At 50.4% G+C, this 27,393-nt stretch overlaps 1 protein-coding gene across 1 annotated transcript in view; it reads left to right on the top strand.

Moving 5' to 3' along the window:
- FSTL4 (follistatin like 4) overlaps window positions 1–27,393 on the top strand; it is a 412,420-nt gene that overhangs the window by 350,924 nt on the left and 34,103 nt on the right. Inside the window, exons 7-8 of the mRNA XM_009449652.4 lie at window positions 5,453–5,619; window positions 21,440–21,560. Coding sequence (XP_009447927.4) covers window positions 5,453–5,619; window positions 21,440–21,560 — 288 coding nt within the window. The remainder of the gene's footprint in view (window positions 1–5,452; window positions 5,620–21,439; window positions 21,561–27,393) is intronic.

Raw genomic sequence — 27,393 nt, 5'->3', positions numbered from 1 at the left:
CCAGAAGGACCACTCGTTGCCCCCTAGAGGGCTGCATGTGGCATCTTCATCTTCCTCTCATGTGGCCTGGCTCCCCACCAGAGCAGAGACCAGGCCTGGGACTTAACTGGTCCACAGCCCTGCAGATGTGGCCAGCGCAGGTGAGGTTCAGGAGATGTGTGATCACTGAACACAGAAGGCCATCTCCACAAATTCCAGACCCTCGCCATCAGGATGTGAGGCTCAACAGGATGATGGGGTTTGCTTAGTTGGGCCACATCTCCTCCCTGTGAAAGCTGCCCCCATCACTCTCCAGAGAAGGCGCAGGGTGGAGGCAGGACTGTAGTAGCCTAAATCAGGTTTCAGTTCTGACGATTCTTACCGTCTTCACTGTATGACTGCGGCTATCTGCCCTGATCACGCACGATGCCCAGGCTTCCCGATGCAGTTGTGATGCAGATAGGGGGAAGGGAGGGGGCCCTCTCTGCATCCCTATGATGGTCATAGGGTGTCAATCTGCCCAATATACCCTTTCCATTAGCCATTTTACCCCAGCCCAAACACCTAGTCCCTGCCCCTGGAGGTGGCCACACGGCCCAGGCCTGATGGGCCAATCAGTCCCACACCTGCACAATACTCAGTCCTCTTGCCCTCAGTGTTTGCTTCAGGGAAGAACACAGGAGCTGTATGTGGCCAATCAGAGCTCCCCCATGCTTTTTCCAGGGCTCTCAGGCAAGATTTGTTCCCTTCCTCTGGGATCCCACATACAGAAACAATGTGAGTGTGGGGCCACCAATGGACATCTTGCAACCAAGTAGAGAATGCCACTGTCGAAGGCCCTGGATGCCTGCAACCTCTTCCACCTCCCTTAGATTTCCCATTATGGGAACTAAACCACCTTTTTCCCCCTAAGCTATTAATAGTTGAGCATTTCTGAGTGTTTCTGTTACTAAGCCTGAAAAAGTTCTGATAAATTCACCAGGACAGTCTCTTTCAATCTTCTTCTCCTAATATCTGTCCAAGTGTTTCTTTACATTAAAACTTCAGGGTCCCAGAAACATCCCATGAGGTCATCTTGGAGGTAGGGGCCAATAGTGTGAGGAGCTCAGAATGGATGAGCAGCAGGTGCCAAGCAGGCCCACGCTGAGGTCTGAAGACACAAATGCCATGGGGAGCCAGCTGGCGCAGTGGTAAATAATGTTGGAGACACAGCAGGGTCAAGACTGGGGACTCTTCTGGATTCTACGTGGTGATCTGTGGGTAATAGGGAGCCATTGACAGCTGTTGAGCAGGGCTGAGATGTACCTTGTTCTGCCAGTGGCAACAAGACATTTGCAGGCAGCAGGGGCATACTGGAGGGGTGACCATGAAGGAGGCTATAGGGGGCCTGGGATGGGGCAGGGGAGTCCTCAAAGGGTATCGGGAGGGAAGCCTTAGTGGGACTTGGCACCCATTGGTGCTGCCACTTGAGGCGTCACTTTTACCATCATGGGTAAGTGGGCAAAGAACAGGGGCAGATGACACTTAGGGGCAAGAAAAGATGCAGTGGGAGCACTTGCAAGACTCAGGGGGTCTCCAGGGACATGAACATAGAATAATCGGCTCCGAGTCAAAAGTGAGGGGGTGCCCAAGCCCTCATTGTATCCATGTCTAAACTGAGGCCCAGTGACAGGAAGGGAGCTGCCAAGGCCACTGAGCTTGTCAGCAGCAGAGCCAGGCCTGGGGGCCAGGTGGCCTGCCCTGCTCACTCGGGGCCCAGCACATGATGCTGTCTCATTTTTTACTCTCCCTGGAAGTCACCCTGGGAAGCCACTTAGTCCTACTCTTTCCATTTAGCAAGGAAGGAGGACCCACCAGGGGGAGGCTTGTTGACCAGGAAATAACGGGGAGTGAGGGTGGAAGGAGAGGGCTCAGTAGCCATAAATCCCTTCAGAATTGTGAAAGGAGCTGGGGAATATTGACACAAATTAAATCCAATAAAACATTCATTTAATTAAACTTTAAGTGATCCAAATATTTGCTGTTTGGTTAATATTCATGTAGCTGACAGGAGCAGAATTACGATGGTTCTATCAGTATTCACACATTCTAATTTTGCATGAGTTTTTCCTGCGCAAAGTGCACATCTTCTACATGCAAATGACTGGGGATAACTCAGGGAGGATGCAGCAGCCAGTTATCCCAGCCGGCAGAGGACCGGAGGGACACAGAAGACTTCCGTCTCCCACTTGGATTTTTGTTTCCTAATAGCCCCATGTTTGAGGCTCCTGCAGACCTTTCTCTAGAGCCGCTTGGAATATATGACTTTGGGGCCACATGGAGGAGGGGATCCTACCTTTCACATCAGTCCTATGTTCCAAATGAGGGGCCATGCTCCTAGCCTTGTGTCTAGAGCCCCAGGAAACCCCAGCCTACCAGACTGCCTCATCTCCCTGTCTCCCACCTGCATTCCCCCTCTCTATGTACCCAGAGCCCTTCTCATCTTGTAACACAGTGGTTCTCAGGCCACCATAGAACCCCTTGGGATGCTTGTTAAAATCTGGATGTCCACCCAGCCCACTTGTAAAAATCTGGATGTCCATCCAGCCCACCAGAGCATCTGCATCAGCCTGAGGCAGAGGGGCAAGAATCTGTGTTTTAATTACCCACCCCCAGAGATATGATACAGGTGGCTGGGGAGCCGCACCTGAGAAGCGGATCTCTAGGGCCCAGGGGAAGCCCTGCTGCTGCCTCCAAGAGCCCCTCCCCGATGGCCCAATTGGTCTTTTCCTTCTAGTCTGACCACAGATCAGACGTGCAGGGAAAATCTGGTTCCTTTTGTAACTAACCTGACTTTACAAGCCTCACCCCAATGGGAGAAAAACACAACTAAATGCTCAATCCATTGTAAAGATTAGCACGAGCTGACGATTTTAACAGTCCACGCAAGTAGTGCTCTGTCTAAAAACTGCTCTGTGTCTCTAGCTTCCACCCCACGTCCCAGCTGCTCTCCCCGGCTGGCTTCTGAGTGTCCAGGGAAGCAGCGTGGTGGTGCACTGCAGCCTCACTTCCCACGGCAAGGGACTCTGAGTTGCCCTGTCTGAGGTCACTTGAAGCTGAGCTCAGCCCTGGGTGTGCTCATGATCTGGGCTCACAGCCTGGTGGACTCGCGGATCAGGATATTCCCCCAAGCAAGGCCTCCCACAGCCACCACTGGCCTCCATGCCCCTTGAGGCCAGGGGCACTTCCCTTTGGACCTTGGTCTGGCAGCCCAAGGCAGTTCTCAGGTCCAGATATGATGTTGCTGAACACCAGGGGTTCGGCCTAGGTCTGGTTGTTCACCTCACAGAAAGTCCATCACTGAGTGGATGGAATATTGCCAGGGAAGAAAGGCTTTAATCTCAGTGACATCAGCCTGGAAATGGGAGACCAGTTGCAAATCCATCTCTCTGACTAAAGTTCGGGGTTTAGATAGCAGGGAATTAGGGAGGGGTAAGACAGGAGATGGTCAATAGGCAGCAGGTGTGTCTCATTGTCCGGATGCAGTGATCTAGGAGGCCTGGTGGTTGGTGTCCTGTTAAAAGAACTCAGATGAAACAAATTTAAGTTTCTCAAGCTTCAGTTATCTGGGAAAATTGGGCCTGTTTCCATACCATGAGCCAAGGTTGTTCTGGCTCTCTGCCCAGACACATGCGGTTGCCCCAGGTGGCAGGAGCAGCGGCACAAAGCCTCGTGGCCCAGGGGAGCCTCGTGGTCATCTGATGAGGAAAGGATGCCTCCTCTACTCTTGGGGAGAATGCTGAGGTCTGAGTCCTACGGACCCGCAGAGTACGGTGGGAGCTAAACCATTTTGGCAAATTCTCATTCTCTCTCTTTCCCCTCTCCAAAGGCCGGGTCATGCTACAGAGTTAGTGCCTTCTCTCCCCTGCCCTGGGCAATAAGCCTCATGACTCGGAGATGGGAGGGTAGTGAGCAGAACTTGATTTAAGGAGGAACTTGAAATGCATCACTTTAATGTTGGTAAAATATTATGCCAGTTGCGTCTGCATCCATCACTGGGTGCTTATCTTTCCTTGAGGGTTCCTTCACCGTTAGTCACATTTTTCCTGTGTGTGATTGTCCCCTCCCCACCGGCCTATTGGCTCTTTTACTTCTTTATTTCATTTTCTCCAATTCTCATTCATCCATGCAACAGCACCGATGAAGCACCTAGCGTAGCTTGTTCATCTTTGTGAGTCCAGGGCGGAGCCACTCAGCATCTGTGGAGGAAGGAAGGCTTTGCTGCTCAGGGTCTGACCTCAGGACCCTGTTTCAATTCAGCTGCTCTGCTGTGCCTTGCACCTGCGGCTGTTTTCGCTCCCTCTTCCCCTCTCCCACACACACGGGCAAGAGGGTGTGAGCACAGATGTGCTGCCTGCGGGGCTGCTGCTGCCTGGTCACAGCTCACAAGCGTCCCGCAGAATAGCAGAGCTCAGCTCCCAACTCTGCTTCATTCCAGTTCAGGGGGATACATCTGTTGGGGTCCCCCAGGTCCCAATAGAGTCGTAAGCATGAATAGGGAATAGACAAAATAGTACCCACTGCACCGAGAGCCAGCCTGCCTCCCTCAGCTCATGCCACCTCTGGCTATTGCCCCAGCCTCCCTGAGTGCACAGATTTGGGGGAAGAGCAAAAGGGAGCCAGTCCCATCAGTGGGCCGCTGACTGTCCTCCAAGCCTGATCCCATTTGGTCATTTGAGCAGCCTGAGTTTGATTAATTTTTTCATAAATCCTGAGAATTTCAAAAAGCTTGTGATTGCAGAGAACTATCTTAGATTCTTCCCATTTGCCTGAAGAATGATCAGTCCTAATGCCAGTTATCAAGTTCAAAATGGCAAGGATTAATAGTTTCTGCAGCCTGAAGTATTCTTCAAAAAATTAAAAGCTACAGTGCATGGTCACAGGACAGAAATCCAAATCCAAGTTCAGCGAATCCTTAGACAGAAACAAACCTTCAAAGATCAGCCAGTTCATTCCCCAGACTTCAGACAGCGCAACCTTTAAAACTGACCCCAGATGGATGAGAAACTTGTTAGCTCACTGAGCAGACCTTGTCTGCACTTAGCAAGGCCCAGACTCCAATAGGCCAGGGGAGCTGTGAGCAGGGCGCTGCACCCCTGCCCCCCGGTCTCTCTGTGGTGGGCCCCCTGGCCTTCACAGCCCACATTCTTGGCTTGACACAAATCTATGGCCCAGATTGTCCCCAGCACATTACTTATGGTTTTTGACCTGTTTGGACTCACATAGCCTTTTGGGCATTTGACCTAAGTCTTGGCTTCTCGCCCAGCAAAAGTGTCTATCTCTACATTTAGTCAGCACATTGTAAACAATTTTCAGGGAGTCGTGAAGCCCTTCTGGGCCTCTTCCACCCAGGAAATTCATGGCTATTCACCTTGAGTTGAGACTCCACTCCCTGGGCCTGCACCTGACCGTGCCTCCTCCTTTCCCTCTGCAGAAGTGGTTCAGCTCAGCCTCGCCCCCGAGGACAGGGTCAGTGTGACCACAGTGACCGTGGGGCTGAGCACAGTGCTGACCTGCGCCGTCCGTGGAGACCTGAGGCCACCAATCATCTGGAAGCGCAACGGGCTCACCCTGAACTTCCTGGACTTGGAAGACATCAATGTAAGTCACCTGGAATTCACTCTGAGCTCAAGCGCACCTCCCTGGGAGAGTACACTGGGTAAGATGCCACAGGCAGTGGCAGGACGGGAGAGTTTTAGTTTAACATCCTGTGTTTGGTGCTTTTCTAGCCTGTTGTCAGCTTGGCAGTATCAGAAAATCCAAGTCCCACCACAGCAGAAAATAGATGAATGGTGGCCATGCTATGTCCGGCTAAGGAAGAGAAGAGAGATGCGATGGGTGGGACAGGAGGCCTCTGAACGGGGCTGCATTAGCAAAGGCCTGGAGGTGACCCTGAGAACAGACTGTGTGGGCCTGCTCACAGGGCTCAGAGAGATGGACCACAGGCCAGCAGAGAGTGCAGCAGGCTCCACAGCTGAGAGAACAGTGGGCTGGGGGACCTTAGGAGGAGGTTCTGGGCCCTAGTGCTGGGTAGGCTGTAGACAGCTGTGTGCAGGGAAGGGGTGGTCCCTGTGGAGGGCAGAGGTGAGCCACTGGGCTGGGTTGGCTGGAAGACAAATGCCAGGTGCCAGATGAGAAGGTAGAGGGAAACCAGGTCAGGCCAGAGGGGACCCACCTTGGGGACGTTCGTTGCTGGGTAAGGGAATGAGGGTGTGATGAGTTAAGTGGTGCTGTGTGGAAGAAGAAAGCAACTGAGCTCATGCAGCCTAGTGTGGCCATCAGGGGGTACGTCTGTGCCCTGAGGAACCAGGCAGCCTCCGTTGGGGTCCCAGCATCACCCACGTCAGCTTTGTGACTTTGAGTAATTTCTTAACCTGCCGATCCTCAATGAATTAATCTATAAGAAAAGCGTTAGCAATACTTCCCTTCTATTAGACTTAAAGAAGTGGCATAATTCAAGGATATTTATTGGTCCAGGTTTGGCACAAGAGGTGATGTGGCTTCCCAGAAGTTCATGTGAGAAGACAGAGTGATGTCACCCATGTAGTGAGCTGCCAGGACAGCTGACGGGTCTTAGGTTACAGTAACAGGAATATAATTTTCATGCAGAAGAGAGGGCAGCCCTAGCCTTGTTGGCTCAGGACAGGACAGCTGGTCCACAGTGGGATGCTTGCCCAGAGAAGAAAGACCCGTGGGATGAATGGTCAGTTCCTGCTAACATCTCGAAGGTGGTGGGGTAGGGGCTGGGGCAAAGGGAGCTGACCTGGGCTGTGTGACCCCCTGAGTTGGACTAGCACAAGGTGCACCTCAAAAGGAGATCAATTTGGGCTCCTTAGATGGAACCCCATTCCAGCCATCAAACCTGCCCCACCATGGAGACAGATCCGCCACAGGAGGCGCTGAGCTCCTTATCCCAAGGGGCATATGCAAGCTCAGGCAGGGACTGTGGTCAGCAATGCTGCTAGCCACAAGAGGGCAGCTAAACCCAGTGACCTTGGAGGTCCCTTCCAACTCTGAGACTTGCGGGGAGAGAGACCCAGCATGAAATGCTGCAGGAACCACCAAAGTTAGTCCTCTCCTACTCTCTAGGCCCCTTCAGCTACACCCTGGGGGTCATGGGGGAAGCAGATGGAAAGAGGGGGCCACTCTGGAGGTTCTACCCTGGGCAGAGCTGCCAAGGAGTGCCCTTCCCCTAGCCTTGTCACACTGGACAGGATTGTTTTCTTGTGATTTCCCACCATGGTGAACATAGCCAGTATCCTATACAATTTTGAATGTCAATGCAGCATAATCCTGGTGGGTGCTTGCTGGACAGATGCTGGATGGGCAGAACCCTTCATTTTCTGGGCCTGCGATGGCCAGGGCTTGTCTGAGAACTTAGCAAGAAAGAGCAGTGTCCTATCTGTAAAGACTGGACTGTGTTGGGGTGCATGTTTGTGAGTGTGATGTCCTCTACTGTACCTGCTCACAAGGTGCAGTGCCAGCTTTTAAACATGTTTGGCCAGGAAAGATTGATCAGTACTGGGACAGCTCCACCTGTGTCTGTGGGAGCATTTCATGTGCATTACTTGGCGCTCCACTGAAAGACATCAGAAATAAAAGCAGAGGCAAAACTCCACTTAATGTACTTGCCATCAGTTAATTAAATTACTTTGAGTGGTCTTCCCCTCCCTCAAACATGCCTCCAGCACCAACTCAATTGCATTTCTACTTTTCACAATAAGGTTAGCAATTTGGGTAATTGTGGGTGCAACCAGAGATGAATGGCCCCTCATTATCTCCCAGGAAACACTTGCTGCTCGTGGTTGAGTCAGTAGCCCGCAAATAGGCAGGGCCCAGTGCTTCTCAGAACCCCCTACACGAGGGAGCAGGGCAGCACCAGCCCTGCAGGGGTCCAAGCCCGATGTGTACAAACACACAAAACGCACGCACACCTCCCCTACCTGAGGGAAGGAGGCGGCACAGCTTCCTAGGGAAGGGCATGAGCCTGGGGTCTGCCACTTACTAACTAGAACCTTGGAAAGTTACTAGTCTAGTAACCTTGACTGCTCTAAGCTCCAGTTTTCCGTTCTGTGAAATGGGGATAAATAATGGTACCAGCCTCATAGGGTTCCAGTAAGGACTAAATGACAATATGCATGTAAGGCTCTTCATGTATGGTGTTCTATAAATGCTATTATCACTGTCATCATTACTATTGTTACTATCATTAATATTATTATTGTATTATTATTCCTGCTGCTGCTAAATAATATTCTCAGCATCTTGCAGCCTGAGTCCCCACCAAGCAGCCAGCAACAGCTGGGTGAGGCTCCCCAGTCAGGCAGATAGGACCTTGGCATGCCCCCGCTGCTCGCAGTGGGGACGGAGGTCTCACTGTCCACGTCAGCCTTGATTCACCCAGGGAGGGAGGCACTGCTCCTCTGCCTCCAGCAAATCCAGAGCAGCTTCGGGTGAGCTGTTGGACTTCTCTGAGCCTGTGGAGAAAAAGCATGATGTGCTCCTTACATGGGCATTTTCAAGCTGAAGTGTACCAAGGACCCAGCTCAGTGCCTGGCACACAAGAGGTGCTCATAAGCAGTAGCCCCACTTGGGACGGTGTGGAAAGCAACCCTTAGAAGAAATCAGGCTGAAGGGGGCTAAAGCCAGGTCATCGGGATTCACTTGCATTTTTGAAGCAAGAATTAGGGGAGAACAGTCCAGGAGTGCAACACTGATGCAGCAAAGATTCTGGGGTTGATGAGGCTCCCAGAGTCCCTCAGCCTGAGGTGTCTCAGCGGCCACGTTCACCCCATGGCAGTGGGAGATTAAATACGATCACCGGCATTGTAATCAGTGGTGACTCCCAAACACGGCTGCACGGGGGCAAGCTGATCACCCTTCAAAACCCAAGGCGGGGAGATCACAGAGCACGAAGGAGCGTGGGCCTCCTTTCTTTGTCGTTTGTATGAGACATCTTGATTGGCAACAAAATATTAACCACTTTTTCACTACTCTCTTAATGAGAAGCTTTCATGAGCAACAAAATATTAATTTGTCTTGTCTTATCTGTTAAGAATTCTATTAATGAATTCAGTCACAGAGCTATTACAGAATGCCATTCTAATGACACATGTAATTAAACTTTTCTGACTTGCAAACATCAAGCATGACCTGAGCATCAGAATAATATTTGATCAGAAAGTAAATGTACCCCTCTCGCCTGGAGCCAAGTAAGAAGGAGCCAGTCAGATTTTGCAGCGAGTAATGTTGCTCTCAGAAGCACTTATGAGTCACCCAATCGTGTGTGGCCCATCCAGGTGGCGTACATGGGGAGTCATCATTTGGGTTGACTCACTTGCTAAGTGCCTGAGAGTCACAAGCTCCGTACCAGAGTAGAGAACAAAGACACTGTCCGCAGCCTCCAGGGAGGCGAAGTAACCACTGACAACTGTTCTGGGGGCAAGAGAAAGGAGCCCTTCTGACTGGGGCTTCAGGAGACAGGAATAAGTGAGTGAGAAAGAAGTGTATAGGGACAGACTGGGGCTAGAACATAAAGGTCCTTGAATATTAACATTAAGAGTCTTAGCAATTGCCCTGTGGGCAGTGGGGAAGCGCAGATGTTTGATGGGGGAGTGACAGGGTCAGATGTGTGTGCTGCAAGAGTCTGAAGCGCCTTTTCCAGCCTAAGATTAAACATGCATCCAAGAGGGAGTTCAAATAACAGAGGGCCCAGAAGTGAGGGGAGCCTTGTTGATGTTTTCTGAGTCTTCCTCCTCTCTAACTTCCCCAATGGCACATCTGGAGTGCAGCAGTGCCCCAGGGTCCCCCTGGCTTCCACCCAAGTCTCCCCTGATGGGGCAGTGGTTCAGTTCATGATGTCTTCACTTTGCCTTTTTTTTTTTTTTTTTTTTTTTTTAGGCAGTAGGGTCTCTCTCTGTCACCCAGACTGGAGCACAGTGGCATGATCTTGGCTCACTGCAGCCTCGACCTCCAGAGCTCAAGCGATCCTCCCATCTCAGCCTCCAGAGTAGCTGGGACCACAGGCATGCACCACCATGCCTGGCTAATTTTTTTTTTTTGTAGAGAGGGGTGTTGCTATGTTGCCCAGGCTGACCTCAAACTCCTGAGCTCAAGTGATCCTCCTGCCTCGACCTCCCAAAGTGCTGGGACTACAGGTGTGAGCCACCGTACCTGGCCTTTGCCTTCTTAAGGTTGTCAGGAAGTTCAGCCTGGGCCTGGACCTGGTATGTCTCCTAAGGACACCTGAGCCACTGCCTTGCAGGAGGCTTCAGCCTTACCCAGCCCAGCTTGCAGGAGGGAAAACAAATCCACCACTGAGCAGAGGCTAGAATTATGGACGAATGGTGTAAGGCCCCCAAAGACAGGTGCTCCCCAGCAGATCAGCAGCCCAGGGCACATGCTGCAGCCCCTCCTGGCAGTGGGTCTCTGGATCATGACGCGGCCTTCTGTTTGTTTGATGAGAAATCAGTAGTGTCTGCTCACATTCATGTTCCCCAGAGCTAACAAAGTGCAGCCTGTAATTTGTTTACTTCCTGGCTGACTGTGGGTTTCGTTACTGAAGCAGCTGTGTGTCTGGATGTGCTTCTGACCTGGCCCTGTGTCCCCACTCACCTCAGTCCTTGAGGAGGCACAGCCCACTGCCCCCACCTCAGAAGCTAAGCAGAGGCGTGGCCACCAGCAGCACCCTGTGCTCTGCATGACCTGGGCCTGGGCTAGGCGGCCCCCAGGAGTGTGCCTGTGCTTGTGTCTGGTAGAAGGGGAGACTTTGCCCCCAGCCCCTGCTGTGGGGCCCCCACAAGGGACCATTCCCTGGTGAGTTTCCCCTGTAGCCCCTGTCTCCTGGGGACTCAGGTCCAGACTTTGGGGGCTGGGGTGAGACCCATCTCAGAAGCAGATCCACACATTCCCTCCCTACTCTGGCCCCCATTCTAGGTATTGGGGTTGGGAAGGATGGGGTGCTGCCTCACTTTCTGCAGAAACAGAACATGCAAACCCATTCTGGGCCTCAGCCCTCTGCTTCTCTGACCACCCAGCCTGCACAGCGGCCACTCGGAGGGTGAAGTGACTGTCCCCAAACCTAGTCGGCACATCCTGCCTCAACAATGTCACCCACCCTTCATCTCATAACTGTCTTCCTCACTGTCCTTTATGATCCTGAGGGCCAGGAGACAGGAACGAGCAGAAATAGGGACAGGGCATCTCAAAAGTCACAGGTAATGGCTGTTGGGTTGAACCATCCAAGTGTTGTTGCCAGTGTTGTTACCATTCATACACGGTGCAGGCTCCGTGCCGGTTGTCAGGTCATAAGCATCAGCTCATCCCATACCCCTGCCCCATGAGGCACGTGGGGTTAACTCATTCAGATGAGTGGAGAACTTGCCCATGGGCCTACAGCCACCTACATGCCCTGGCCCAGAGCTCTCTGGGTTCCTTGCTTGTGGGACATAATATCTAGCCCCCAGCAATTCCAAATCTTTGCTGTGGGGCTGTCTGTAGTTCCCAGGCCCCAGTGGAATGTATCGAATTGGATATGGGTCCCTGTGTGTGGAGCTCCTATTCTTACTGGCTGCTGGCCTCTGGCCCCAGCAAGGAAGGAAGCAACATGCTCTGAGACCAGCACGTGGAATTGTTTAGCCAGGATATTCTCAGGGAGAGAAAACATTTTTCTATTGTATTCTTTTTTAAAAAAACAGAAAAAACAAAAAGGCCTACAACAAACTCGGTATATTTCAAATGACTTGAAAGAGCCACTCTTTTTTGTTTTGGGTTTTTTTTTTTTCACTGAATCTCGCTATTTGGGGCTTTCTAATGTCGGCAGGCAGAGTACGGTGATAAAAGCAAAAAACAAAACCCATTAGAAGAAAGTATTTGTGGCAGTGTTTGAAGGATGTGTTAAAATGTTCACTTTTCTCCCCATACCTAAATGGTATAAAACCAGGAACAAATAATTCTAATGAAGCGTATGCTCTCAGCTAGCTCTTCTTTGGAAGGGAGTTATTAAAAAGACCAAAAGAAAATGATTTAGGAGCTCATGACTCATTTAATTTTTATTGTCTTTATATGAACCAGTCATGAATTCATTGTAAAAAGATGAGAGGCGTTTGATTAGCATGGAGAGCTGTTTGCACCACGATAGACAGTGGTTGTAGGCTCTGCATTAAAATAATCTCATTAAATGCTTGGGTACATTTTGTTTTAAAATCTTAGAAAACACTACATTTGAAGCACTTAAAGGCTTTGGCCAATTCTCTGTAGCTTGTGTCGAAAACATCTGAACATCCAGTTCTTTAGAGTTTTGAATGTGTTCAAACCATTGGGAGTGTTGTCCAGAGCTCTCCAAGATATGGGGGCCGGGGCCTATGGTACTCCAGCCTGTGGAACCTGTGGGGTGACTCTGCCCTGCCAAGTGTCTCCTCTGGCCTTTGCTTTCTCAGTGCCTCTTTCGAGGTCCTCTTTCCCCTCTTAGGGGAAAGCCTTAGGGGAAGCCCTGGCCTCAGGGCTTGATTTGTACTCAGTGACCACTTCCGGCCCCATCTCCAAGGTACAGGGTCCCACAGGAAGGTTCTGATTCAGCTTCTATACCCTGATTGCAGAACCCAGGAACTCCCCACAGAGTCTCTTCCTCCCTGAGCCTCACTGCCTCCCTACAGAGGCCCAGTCAATGAAGGAGGCCGATTGGTGCCTCTCTTGGCCACTGCAGATTAGAGCCTACCCCTCCAAGGCACTCTCTGCACTAAGCAAGGACAAGGGAGTCACCAGGAGGTCCTGCAGCCCATGAGCCATGCCCAAGCACTGCTCTTCCTGGACTCCCCCTCCCCAGCCCCATGCAGCTGTTTCAGGTTTTGTCTACAGCAAACAAGACTGCAGTAAACATCCTTATACCCACCTCTTTGCACATGTGTGTAAGTTGACGTGTAAGATAAGTTGTCGGAAGTGATGCATGTTCAGTTTTGATGGGTTTTGCCAAATCTCCCTCCAAAATGGCTGCACCAGTCTACGCCCTCTCCAACAATGTGTAAGAGTTTTGAACACCATGTCAGGAGGAAATTCCTAACTGAAAGTCGTCTTGGTCCCTGAAATGAGCCATAGAAGGAAATTTATTTAAATCCTCTCTGGAGTGTCTCAAGGACAGGAATCAGCTGTCATGGCTGTGAGTGTGGTCCAGGTTAGAGTCAGGAGCTGAAACCCTTGGTAAGGCCTTCTCAGCCTGGGGATTCAGGATCCAAGGATCCCCAGGAAGAGGGTTGCAGGTTTCCCAAAGGAAAGCAGCGGGTGTGAGGTGGTCTGGAACTTCAGATGACTGCTACAGTGCAGTCTAGAACCTGAGTCCCTTCCCGCCCCAGCTGGGGATGCCACGCTAATTAGCCAAGGAGCCAAAGCCCCATTCAAGGGCTCAGGCCTGCACCTCACCAGAGGGCCCCATTAGCTGCCACCCCTACTACATAACACTCTGGAGTCCTGGCATGTCAAGAGGTATTTGCCCGCTGGCCTCTAAGGGTGGACAAGTGGAGGGCTCAGAGCAATGTCTCTGGCATGAGCCTTCTGTTGCAGGTGCCTGGGCCCCTGTGTATACCCAGATAATCAGGTTTGTCCCTATACGCAATTTCAACATGCATACCACTAGGTCAGAACTTCCCTATTTGAGTTTTTGAGCCAACTGAAGTTGGCACTTCGACAGAAGACACCCTCACTTCTGACATAAACTGGAAGTCAGGTGGTTCCCAAAACCACCCTCAGGTTCAACAATTTGCTGGAAAAACAGAACTCATTGTAAGTGTTATACTCATAGTTAAAGTTTAATACAGCAAAAAGAGTACAGATTAAAGTCAGCCAAGTGATGAAGCCCACAGGGCAGAGCCCAGGAGGGCTCTAAACGTGGAACCTCTGTTCTCCTCTCCCAGTGGAGTCACAGACATGTCACTGTCACAGTGTCAATTTCCCAGAGAAGCTCACCCAGGCCTCGGTGTCCAAAGCTTTTGCTGGAGCTCATTCAAATACTGCCCACATGGCTGCCCTCTCGTCCCCAGCCCCTCTAGAGACAGAACTGGTACCACCTGGCCCAAAGACCCCAGGCAAATAAAGAGACCCCTATGAGGCATGACATTCCAGAGCCTAGAGATTGCCTCCCTGTAGCCAAAGAGGCAAGGCCAGACCTCCCTGGGTAACATGAATTCTTAACTATCCTTCCTCTCAGGGCTTCCCAGGAGGTAGCATCCTAGGCTAACACACTCCCTGAAGTCAGCAAATATTCATTGAGCTCAGTTATGCACAGGAACCACATGACACGCTGAGGATAATACAGTCATGCACAAAGAGATGAGTCATGCGCGAAGAGATGCGTCATGCGCGAAGACATAAGGGCCTCGCCTTTGGCATCCACAGTCAGAAGAAGACTGACCGCACACACCAGAAGACACCCAAGTCAGCCAGGGACCACACATGCCCCGAGCCTTGGAAGAACCAGGTGCTCTCCCCACAGTGGCTTCTCTCATGCCTCCAACTCCCTCTTCCAGGCCTGAACCTGGGAACGAGCAGGAGGACAGGCCCACTCCGGGTTGCTCACACTGAACGCAGCTGCCCACAACAGCCCTCTTCCAGGGGACTCAGTCAGCTACTTAGAGATTGCTCCAAGTTGCAGAGACTTCTTTTTCTTGAGAGGACTCTGAGAAAGAGGATGGTTCCTCAGGTCTTTGCAGGATGGCAAGTCCGTCTATTATGTCCGGAATTGGTGGGTTCTTGGTCTCACTGACTTCAAGAATGAAGCCGCGGACCCTCGCAGTGAGTGTCACAGTTCTTAAAGCTGGCGTGTCCAGAGTTTGTTCCTTCTGATGCTCGGATGCGTTTGGAGTTTCTTCCTTCTGGTGGGTTCGTGGTCTCGCTGGCTTCAGAAGTGCAGCTGCAGACCTTCAGGGTGAGTGTTGCAGCTCATAAAGTCAGTGTAAACCTAAAGAGTGAGCAGCAGCATTTATTGCAAAGAGCAAAAGAACAAAGCTTCCACTGCGTGGAAAGGAACCCCCGTGGGTTGCCACTTCTGGCTCCCGCAGTCTGCGTTTATTCTCTTATCTGGCCCCACCCACATCCTGCTGATTGGTCCATTTTACAGAGAGCCAATTGGTCTGTTTTACAGAGAGCTGATTGGTCCGTTTTGACAGGGTGCTGATTGGTGTGTTTATAATCCCTGAGCTAGACACAAAAGTTCTCCACGGTCCCCACTAGATTAGCTAGATACAGAGTGTCCACACAAAGTTTCTCCAAGTCCCCACCAGAGTATCTAGATACAGAGTGCCGATTGGTGCATTCACAAACCCTGAGCTAGACACAGGGTGCTGATTTGTGGGTTTACAAACCTTGAGCTAGATACAGAGTGCTGATTGGTGTATTTACAATCCCTTAGCTAGACATAAAGGTTCTCCAAGTCCCCACCAGAATAACTAGATACAGAGTGCCGATGGGTGCATTCACAAACCATGAGCTAGACACAGGGTGCTGATTCGTGTGTTGACAAACCTTGAGCTAGAGACAGAGTGCTGATTGGTGTATTTACAATCCCTTAGCTAGACATAAAGGTTCTCCAAGTCCCCACCAGACTCAGGAGCCCAGCTGGCTTCACCCAGTGGATCCTGCACCAGGTCTGCAGGTGGAGCTGCCTGCCAGTCCCGCGCCGTGCGCCCGCACTCCTCAGCCCTTGGGTGGTTGATGGGACTGGGCGCCCTGGAGCAGGGAGTGGTGCTCTTCTGGGAGGCTCAGGCTGCGCAGGAGCCCACGTTGGCAGGGAGGGGGGCGGGGGTGGGGGAGGCTCAGGCATGGCGGGCTGCAGATCCTGAGCCTTGCCCTGCAGGGAGGCAGCTAAGGCCCAGCAAGAAATCCAGCGCAGCAGCTGCTGGCCCAGGTGCTAAGCCCCTCACTGCCCAGGGCTTGCTGGCTGGCAGCCGCTCCAAGTGCGGGGCCCACCGAGCCCATGCCCACCCGAAACTCACGCTGGCCCACAAGCCCCTCGCACAGCCCCGGTTCCCGCCCGCGCCTCTCCACACCTCCCGGCAAGCTGAGGGAGCCAGTTCCCACCTTGGCCAGCCCAGAAAGGGGCTCCCACAGTGCAGTGGCGGGCTGAAGGGCTCCTCAAGCATGGCCAGAGTGGGCACCAAGGCCGAGGAGGCTCCGAGAGCGAGCGAGGGCTGCGAGGGCTGCCAGCACGCTGTCATCTCTCACTATGAGGGGTTAGAATGAAGTGAATGTCGCCATAACCTCAGTGTTGGTCGGGAAGGTCAGCACTAGGGAGCCAGTATGTTGGTACGTGTGTGCACTCATGCGTGTACATCATCATGTGTACCACGTGTCCATGTAGATGTTTGGGTGTGCTCCCTCCCCCATGTGTGCACACTCGCATGTACTGCATGTGTCCATGTGGATGCCTGTGTGTGCTCACCCACATGTGCATGTGGTCCTGGCTTGGTCTGGATAAGGGCCAGACAAGTCTAGACGTGTTCGAGGAATGGCTATCACCGAGGCACCACATGTCACTCTGTGTTTAAGTTTGCTGCATTTGACTGTGCAGGTGAGATGCTAGAGTTAATGGCATTCTGGGGGCCAGAATTGAAGGATTGTTGGGGGAGAGACCCCCCCTTTGCTCCCTCCTCCCGCAAAGAGAACCAGGGGTGCTCCTGAGGAGGGCAATGTCGGAAAAGCTCTGAATAATTGTTTCTAAACTGAGTCTGAACTTGTAACATTGACAGTATCATTAACCTAAACTCTAATATTACTCTGGAGTCCTTGCGTTGAACATTTAGTCTCTAAATATTCAGTATTGATGACTCATTTCCATATATACCTGACTCTCATGGATCACTATGACAACATCCCCCATCTCATCTCTGCTTAACTATTGTTTAATACTTAAGTCTCATTTAATTGTGTTCTTTATTAAGGGCAGATACTTAGAAAATCGCTTTTTAAAAGGTGAGAACCATGTCTTTAAAATTGTCTCTTTCCCAGAAAACAGATATGCATCAATACAAAGAATGGTCTAATCTGACATCTGTTTATTTCTGTAAGGAACCTTGATTTTGCTAATACAGTTCTATGCATCAGAGCAAAAAAAAAGCCATCTATAAAGAGACAAGTACAGAGATGCAATCAAGCGTTGATAGCAGTATTCAGATGCATCTCAAAGAACATTCAGGAGAGGAAGGATTGCAGGCTTAGTTTTATGTAGCTTCTTATAAATCAATTGTTAAAGTAATTTTCTCACATCCAATGAGGTAAATTTGATTTCTGTAGCCAGTATTCATATCCAGAAAACAATATGCGCTTTGTTCTGTAATTATATGATGCCTATCATTTTCACCCAGAGACGTTATTTTACTTATTACAGAGTCAGCTTCTCCTCCGAGCTGAAGCCACAGGCAGGTAATGCTTAGGTTCTCATGGAAGAGCCATAACACACCCAGCAGCCCCTCAAGTCCTCCAAGGGCTGACACACACCCCCCTCAGCACCTGAGTGATTGCCCAAGAGTTAAGTCTCTGCTCCTGGGGAGCAGGGATGTGTACTTGGTAAGCAGGAAAGAAACAGACAGTGAGGTTAAATGACTGTGTTGGAGGCACAGCACAAGTCATCAGTAGCGGGTGGGAATCCATGCGCGATGGGCTTTTCCATCTCTTCCTGCTGCTCTGAGCTTTGGTCAATTCCAGCGTGCCCCAGCCTGAGGAGTGCAAAAGAGCCTCGAGTTCTCCCGAGGGCTGCAGGACGGAGAAGGGGACAAGTGGGGAAGTGGGGACGAGACTTGAGACCAGTGCTCTGCTCCTCCCGCCAGCTGCCTCATTTTGAGCATGTGTGGGTGGGTAATATTTGAGTGGACAGGAAGGCAGTTGGGCACCTCGGCTGTCAAACTCAAAGAATCCCCTCAGAAAGCCTAGCTCGGTGCCCTGTACAGTCCACTCGACAGCTATTTTTTGAGGGCCCACTGTGCACCAGGACTGTGACAGGCACACAGGGCACAAGCCTCCCTGCCCTCCTCTGCAGAGCTCACATTCTGCAGGGGAAGACAGGCAGCAAACAAGGTAAGTACAGAAAGCAGCAGGCGGCACAGCAGTGCGTCCACAGGAGGCGCCAAGCAGGGTGTGGGGAAGAGGTTAGGCTCCAGAAATGGGGCTGCCACACAAGGTTGGAGCAGACTTGCAGGAGAGGGAGACAGACAGACAGCCTGGGAGGAGGGGAGCATGCCTGGCACGCTAGAGCAACAGCAAGGGGAGTGTGCGAGGGGGTAGGGTCTGAGAGGGGCTGGCCCCCAGCAAACAAGGCTCTGAGTACGAGAGGCGTGATGTGGCTGGCTCGGGGCAGAGTCTGTGGGCCGGAAGCCGGGGTCCCTGGCATCCCCCAGGAAGGTGGCAGCTGGCCAGAGCAGGAGCCATGGAGGTGGTGAGAGAAGACCCCACTCTGAATGAATCTGCAAGGAGAACCTAGTGTCTCAGCCCCTGGGTAACTGGGCTTTTGTTTTGTTTTCTGGATTGGGGTTTTCAGGGTTTTTTTTTTCCTGAGGATTAAATACATACAAGGTGACGTGTAAGTTCCCGGCACACGGTAACCTCTTGAAGACCGTATGTTGGTATTAATGGGTATCAACCTGAGGTTGATATCTGGGAACAGTGGCCTTGGGACAGCCCTCAGAGCCCAGGGCCCATCTCAACCTGAGGAGTGTGGTGGTGCTGATGACTAAACACCACCACACAGGTGGTGATGAGGGCAGGGCCTGCCAGAGCCTGAGGCCAGCTTCAAGGGCCATGATGAGAAGGGGCTGTGGATGTGAAGGCTCAGGAAGGCAGTTTGGAGGGAAAATGCCAGCAGGTCCACAGCGCCAGGCTCCCTGCAAGCAGCTCTGGTTTTTGCCCTCTCGGATGGTGTCTGCCCTGGGACCCACCAACTGGGACGCTGAGGAGTTTCCAAGCCCTGCCACCCTTTTCCCTTTGAAATGGCTGTACCATTTCAGGATGCCATCTCACCACTGAGACTCCAAGCTAAACAGATTTTCCTCCAGACTTAGGTTTTGACACAGGAAACAGCTTAGACTAGAAATATGTCGGTCCCAGAATTGACTAGTCATTAACTTTTCATAAACAACTCAGATATGAACCTTTTATGACTCTTATGATACAGGACAAATCAGCTATCTGGTGTTTTATTTTATCATGGAGGCTTCCACAGAATGGTAGAAAAGGGCTCTTTGAAGCAGAGCAGTGTTTCACAACAAACTCTCAGGGTTTCCGCAGCCCTCTGCAACATTTTACTTCTTTGAGAGCACTGCTAGGAATTTTTATCCTGACCCTCCCTGCAAGCAGGCTGCATGTGCTCACCATCTACCTTCCTGCCTTTGCCCTACCCCAAGCTTCACTCTGGGCCGGCACCCCTTCATCCAGCTAATTAGCCAGAAAGTGTGTTTTTTGTTTGTTTGGTTGGTTTTTTTTTGGAGGTGGGGTCTCGCTCTGTCACCCAGGCTGGAGTGCAGTGGCACAATCTCAGCTCACTACAACTTCCGCCTCCCAGGTTCAAGCAATTCTCCTACCTCAGCCTCCTGAGTAGCTGGGACTACAGGCGCCCGCCTCCATGCCCAGCTAATTTTTTTGTTTGTTTGTTTGTTTTGTATTTTTAGTAGAGACAGGGTTTCACCATGTTGGCCAGGCTGGTCTCAAACTCCTGACCTCAAGTGATCCACCTGCCTCGGCCTCCCAAAGTGTTGGGATTACAGGCATGAGCTACCATGCCCGGCTCAGAAAGTGTCTTTAAGGGGTTTCGGGACCATTGTGGCCAGGCCCTCTGGAGTGTTAGCAAGAGAGAACATCAGCATTTCAGGAACAGGAGCTCACATGAGTATCAGCGGAGGACCCAGGGAGCTGCCCTCAGCTGCTTTTAGCCCTCATGCCACCACGGCCTTCTCTCCTGCCACCAGAATGCTTCTGTGGGAAAAGGGAGCTCAGAAAGGGCCAGGGAAAGGCAGAAGGGATGATTTGGTGTTTGCTCCAGGGGTCAAGAGGAGTTTTGCATCTTCTGCTAATAATAACAAGAAAAATAACATCCCCTGTGTATATCATGCATCCCACATTCAAAAATACACTCACATGCATTTTCTCACCGGATCTCCCAACACCACATAAGGCAGGCAGGCCGTATATATTGTCCACAATTTACAGGTGGAGAAGCCAGTGCCCAGAGAGACTGGGTACATTGGTCAATGGCAGAGCTCAAGCTAAATCCTGGATGTCCTGAGTTCCCATCACTCCCCGCAGATGACAGTGCACAACCCCCTTGCTCATTAGTGAGCCTGGGCCTTCTCTGTACCATCAGCTCTGAGCACCATATCCTGGGAAATGTTTGGTAGCCAAGGCCCAACCTGATGAGGGCTCTCTGTAGAAAAGGGGTAATTCCAATTCCTGGCATGTCTGTAGTTGGTGCCTGGAGGGGCCAGCATTGGGCACAGGTCTGCAAAAGGGAATGCAGCTGACTGGGCAAGTGCTTGGTGCCCAGTGCTCATCAGGGGACTCTGATGCAGCCAAAAGCCCCTCCTGCCCATCCCTCCTCTGTGCACTGGCCCAGTAAGACCCCATCGTGTGAGGCTGCAGAGATGACAGTGCTGAGGCTTATTGAGCCATTTCCTGTGGAACCCATGGGCATCCGCCCTTCCTAGTGCTCTTTGATGTTCCTGCCCTGGTTTTTTTGTTTGCCCCATTTTCCCTTTAGTTCTATTTCCCTTCCCTTGGGTTACCAAGATCTCTGCAAGCAGCCTGAAATCATGCTGGGATTGAGGTGGGATCTAAACCATAGGCAGGCCAACTGCAGCCCATGGGCCAAATCCAGGCCACCAACTTTAAATAAAACTTCAGTGGAACACAGCCACATTCATTAATTTATGTGTCTTGAAGGCTATTTTCATGCTGTAATGGCGGAGTTGGGTATTTGGCAGAAACTGTGCTACCCATGAAGCCAAAAATATCTGCTCGCTAGCCCCTTAAGAAAGTCAGCTAACCCCCGCTCCAAACAAGGCCTGGCCTCCGGAAACAGAGCTGCTCATCAGGTGAGCAACACCCCTGAGAATCAAGCAGGCAGCCGGTAAATGGGGGGACACGTGGGCCTAGTTGCTTGAAATTGAGAGGGCGTGTGCTGGGGGATGTGTTCAAACCGGGCCTCGTGGAGGAGGGGCCAGGTACACAAGGCCTTAAACAGATGCAGAGGTCTGGGCCCACAATGTGGAGGCAAGATGGGGTTGCTGCTGCCCAGGACGGCTCACCCCTGCAGACAGCTCTGGCTGAGCAAGGGCCAGGCAGAAAGGAACTCTCTCCCAGCTGCAGGATTTCTGGAAAACCAGGAGACAGCTATGGTTTCCAGCCCGTTCAATAAAGAGGCCAGTCTCATCGTCGTCTTTGCCCTGTGCAGGACTTTGGAGAGGATGATTCCCTGTACATCACCAAGGTGACCACCATCCACATGGGCAATTACACCTGCCATGCTTCTGGCCACGAGCAGCTGTTCCAGACCCACGTCCTGCAGGTGAATGGTTAGTAAATGGCTCCATGCATGTTGTCCCCTCATAGCCTCCCCAAACTGCTGCTCAGATCAACCCTCGCCCCCTCCTGTATTCTGTCTTCTTAAAGAAATATCTAACCCCAAAATATATCATCTCTCTTATAAGTAAAGGGGAACCGTGTGGAAAGGGCAAAGTCTGTTGACCAATTTTCGTATTTGGCTCTACCCAAAGCCTCCACAGGTGAAACAAATCCAAGTGCCATGGCGTGAGCCATTCAGGCCAGTCATGCTCAGCAGCTGGGGCTGCCACAGACAGTGTGGAGCATGGAGCATGCCCCTTAGGCAACACAGTGCTGGTGAGCCGCTGTGGCCTCTGGGTCTAGTGCGAGCAGAAACTGAAATCCACCACTCCTTCCAGGTGGTATGGAACCATATCACTTGTTCAATTAGGAGGCTCTATTTCCTTCGACAAGGGCTTGTGTCCGTCTCCCTCCCCAGGAGGCCCAATGAGCCTCATCTTAGCCAAGCCAGGACAGAAACTGAGGCTTGGAAGCTTTTCCTTGATTCTCACAGGCCCTGTGTTGCCAGGAGTCCCAGAAACTGAAGAATTCACTGCCTCCTGATGACAGCAGCCAGGGTTTTCCCAGCACTTGCCTTGGTCAGTCCCTGTACTCAGCCCCTCACATGGACCTTCCCATCCACGTATCTTAATCCACTTCATGGATGATTTGCTAAAAAAGGTCACTTGCCTGGGGTCACACAACTGCTGGGGGTTGCTCTGGATCCAGACCCCATACTCTGACCTCTAGGTCACACTGCTGGCTGCCTCAACCTCGTCTGATGAAATAGAATATGTATATAATGCTTGGGAAATGCCTGGCAGAGGATGTAGTTCAAAGTCCAAGGTAGGGTAGATATGGGGGTGATTGTTGGTGTAACTCAAGCCAAATTTAGCTATAGTTGGTGGACACAGATGGTCAGAGCTGGTGGCCCCTCAGAGAGCCTCCTTCCCATTATACAGTTTGGAAAATCAAGACCCAGAGAAAATGTTCAAGCCAAGAATAGAATATAGGCTGCTTCTCCCTGGAGCTGCCACACTGCCAGCAGTGGGGTCAAGATTCCATGCACAGGTGGGGCCACCACCTTCTGGGACTTCCCCTTCCATGACTCTGCCCTGATTCGGTTGACTAAAGAAACCATTCCAGCAACTACTTCCTCTCTCAAATTATTAGTATAACTTGCCCATAGCCCAGACCTCCCAGAGATGCGGCCCGAGCACTGACGTGATTTATAACTTTGGGTAAACCTCTTGCATTGCTTTCATAGAAAGGAAAAAGAAATAAGACATAAATGATTAATCCATTAAATTAAAAACACCCTTGACCTCCCCACAGTTCAGACAAGTAGCGATTCATTCCCAAAAACACAATAATAACCTCCTGAATCTGTTTATCACTCCCGCATGCTACTTTTGTGACTGTGCCTCTTACTTAAGGATCTCTTTACGCTGCCTTTCACATTGGGAATGGTCGGTGTTTCCCAAAGACAGTGGGCCTTTGTGTTATGGATGCAAATGTTTTCACTTGAAGATTTTCAAATTTAAGAGAAAATGAGGCCGGTGTGGTGGCTCATGCCTATAATCACAGCACTTTGGGAGGTTGAGGCTGGATCGCTTGAGCCCAGGAGTTCAAACCCAGCCTGGCCAACATGGCGAAACCCTGTCTCTACAAAAAATACAAAAATTAGCCATGTGTGGTGGCACGTGCCTGTAATCCCAGCTACTTGGGAGGCTGAGGTATGAGAATTGCTTGAACCCGAGAGGTGAAGTTTGCAATGAGCTGAGATAGCACTGCTGCACTCCAACCTGGGCGACAGAGGGAGACTCTATCTCAAAAAGAAAATGAATGTGTGTGCCTAGGATATATTAATTTCACATTATTTTTAATGTGTGGATTAACACAAAAGCAAAAGAGGATATCAGGGCCAAAGGAAAGAGTTGGGTCTCTGCCACGTTGCTGGCAGAGAGCTTGGTCTCCGCCTTTCCTGGCAGGGCCCCAGGAACTTCACACACCCACATAGACCCTCCCTGTCCACACTGCTCCATCCTCCTGGCGGGAGGCTGGATCCAGAGCTCTGGCACGGGTAGGAGCTGCCCAGAGCTGGCTCTAACTTTGAGTATGGACAACACTTCAGGATGTTTTCAAGGAGAAAAATGGGGCATAGTTGAGAGAGAAACTGGGATAAAGAGAAGGGTTTTTTTTTTTTTTCCAGGTAGGAGAAATAAAAGCATTGTGTGGGCTAACAGGAAAAATCCAGTAGAAAAGGGGACCAGGATGCAGGAGTGAGAGGTGTGGGAGCTATGTCCGAGCGGGGGTGGTGTCTAGGTAGGAGGTGGGTGTGACATGAGAATGGTCTGGAAGTGGCAACGAGGGCCCAGGAGGACGCCTACCCCACCTCCCACCCTAGTGGTACCAAGAGAAGGGGCCGCCCCTGAAGCCGCTGCAGGAGAAGCTGCGTCCTCAGGAGGAAGCCAGGTTTCCACTGGAGCAAGAAGGTGAAGGAGTGCTCATAGAAGAGTCTGAGGATGTGGGAGATGTTGCTAATGACAGAACATGAGTTCCAGAAGGCACGACAGAAGGTTCTGGGGAGGAGGGATGCCCCAGAGGCCTAGGCTTCTAGTGGAGATTGGCATGATCTGGGATAAGGCGCAGGAGGAGAAGAGGCCTAGTGATCCCCAGTAGAGAGTTGGGGCAAAACTGGGGAGACACAGGGGCACCGGAGGTGGAGCAGGCAGATCTGAGGCCCCCTCTTTAGTCCTGCTGAAGGGCTGGAGGCCAGTGAGGAGTCATCTTACCCACTTTGGCTCAAAAAAAACCTCAAGACCAGCAGAGGGTGCATCTCACTCTAAGCACATGTGAGCCATCTTTTTGCCCCTGCTAATGGAGACCCAGGTGTCTTGCATTTACTCATGTATTTTTAAGTGAATGATTCATTCCACACCCTTGACTTGCAGTCAGGTTTCATTTTGTTCTAGAACACTGGCATGCACTTCGGTTCAAAATTAGCCCTGAATTGGTCTGGGAGAGCTTCCAAGTCACAACTGACTCAGGGTCTCCCTTGGAACCTGTTAGGTAAATGCACATCCTCCAGCCCCATCTCAGATCTTAGGAATCAGACGCTGGGGGTGAGCCCAGCATCGTGCTTTACCAGGCTCCCCCGACCTGCCCCTGTGTGATTCATGTGGGTCTGCAGGATTCCTATCAGAGGCCAGAGCTGAGGCACAGGCCAGTGTCCAGCCCTGGTGCTGGCCGCCTCACTGAGGGGCCGGTGTACCACCCACCATACAGAGGCAAGCTCATTCCTTGAGTTTCCAGTTCACTGGACAAGCCCACCGCCAGTAAAAGGACAGGCACCATAGACATCAGGAAGCACTTCCTGGGTGAAGTGAGAGGGTGGAGTCTGTTCCCTGTTCTGACAATTTTCTGGGACCACTGTCCCTGTGCTCCCAAAGCTCCCTCTGGAAGTGACTGTCTCACTCATGGTTCATTCTTGAATCACTTCCCCCAGACAGAAAGCTCCATGAGGGTAGGGCCTGAGGCTATCTCCCCACTTCTATGTGTGACATGCCTGACACTTGGCTGGCATTTAGTAAACTTTGGCTGCACAGTATTGAATTGACAGCTTTGTAAAATGCATCAAGATCATTAAGGCGGTGCCACAGTCAGAACGCCCTCAGCTCTTCCTCAGTCCTCTCTCCCTGCACCCCACTTTGCAACATTTGGTATTATCTAACTTTGTAATATCTGATATAACAAAATGACAATCACTCCCTTTTTTCAAAATTTCCTCAGCTGTTCTTGCATATTTTTTCTTCTAAATTCAGAATTGTTTTGTCAAGCCCCAACCAACTGATTTTTTTTTTTTTAAGACAAGGTCTCCCTCAGTTGCCCAGGTTGGAGTGCAATAGCATGATCTAGGCTCACTGCAGCCTCAACTTTCCAGGCTCAAGCAATCCTCCCATCTCAGCCTCCCAAGTAGCTGGGATTACAGGTGCATGCCACCATATCTGGCTAATTTTTTGTATTTTTGGTAGAATCAGGGTTTCACCACGTTGCCCAGGCTGGTCTCAAACTCCTGGACTCAAGCGATCTGCCCACCTCAGCCTCCCAAAGTGCTGGGATTACAGACATGAGCCACGGTGCCTGGCACCTACCAACTGATTTTTTAATTGGAGTTAGATTAAACATATGGCTTAATTTTGAATTTGTTTCCTAACGATATTAAGTCTTTCTATCCAAGAGCATCTCTCTCCAATTATCCAAGCCTTTTTTAATGTCATCAGTGAGGTTTTATTGTTTTCTTCATTGAGTTCCATTATATTTTCTGTCTGGCCATTGCTGGTGTATAAGCAAGCTGTTAATTTTGTATATTTTAGTACTGGCCTCGTTACATACCAATTAATCCTTATAACTTTATTGGTGCATTACCTGGATATAACTACATATGATTTTTTTCCATCTTTGTACTATTTGTGCCTCTCATTTCTTGCCTTCCATTGACAACATCCAGTGTGACATTGGGAGTCTGGTATTGCCTCTCTTCCTTTGTCCTTTTTCTTTTTTCCCAAATTAATGTTTCACCATTTGAAAAAGAATGGTGTTGTTTCTTCTTTTTATAGAGATATTCTTCACTGCATGAAGAAAATATCATTCTGTTCCTATTTTATTGAGGGTTTTTCCCCAAGAAATTGATTTTGAACTTTTTTCAAAGGCCCTTCTAGTGTCTAGCAAGAGAGTCAAATGGTTTTTCTCCTTGACTTTGGAATGATTAATGGTAGATTTCCTAATAGTTAGCCATTGAAACATATTACCCTTGCCCACAGTATGTTCTTTTAATACCATGCTAGTTTTGACTTGTCCATATTTTACTTAGAATTTTGGTGTATCACGTCCTAAGTGAGATCAGTGTGTAGTCTTTTTTGCATTCTCTGCCGGGTTTTGGTGTCCAGGTTATGCTACCTTCATGATGTAATTTGGAACATCTTCCCTGTTCCATGCTCTAGGAATTATTCATTCTTTAAATGAATGAAGGAATTATCTGATAAAACTTGTCAGAGTGCCTTTTGAGTTAGTAGTACTTTACAGTTGTTTTAAATATTCTCTCCTTAACTCAATGCTGGTACTTCCAAGTTTCCTTTTTTTATTTTTATTATTATTATTTGAGAGAGGTTCTTGCTCTGTCACCCAGGCTGGAGTGCAGTGGCACAATCATGGCTCACTACAGCCTCGACCTTCCAGGTTCAAGGGATCCTCCCACCTCAGCCTACTGAGTAGCTGGGACCAGAGGTGTGTGCCACCACACCTGGCTAATGTTTGTATGTTTGATAGAGGTGGGGTTTTGCCATGTTGCCCAGGCTAGTCTCGAACATGTGGGCTCAAGGGATCTGCCCACCTCGGCCTCCCAAAGTGCTGAGATAATAGGCATGAGCCACCGCACCTGGCCTAAAGTTTCCTTTTAAATGATCCATTTCACTGAGACTTTCACATTTATTACCAATAATTGAATACAGCATTCTCATATTTTTTAATCCCTTCTGTGTTCTTTTTCTATTTTTTTATTGATCAAACATCCCAGGAATTTGGCTGTTTTGTTGGTTTTTACAAACAGCTCTTAGATTTCTTTACCAGTTCTGTTCTTCAGCTTTCTGGTTGATTCATTCATTTATGCTTCTGTCTCCATTGATTCTTCTTCTTTCTTTAAGTTTATTCTGTGGTTGCCAGGCAGGCTTGTAGAAATAGACAGTGATCTAGTAAGAACCCAAGCTTATTAACCCCAGGTCCTGGCCATTCCTATTCTAGAACTCT

The sequence above is a fragment of the Pan troglodytes genome, chromosome 4 (assembly GCF_028858775.2).
Source record: "Pan troglodytes isolate AG18354 chromosome 4, NHGRI_mPanTro3-v2.0_pri, whole genome shotgun sequence".
Taxonomy (NCBI): Eukaryota; Metazoa; Chordata; class Mammalia; order Primates; family Hominidae; genus Pan; species Pan troglodytes.
The sequence above is the reverse complement of the archived record's forward strand: the minus strand, read 5'-3'. Positions and strand labels throughout refer to the sequence as shown.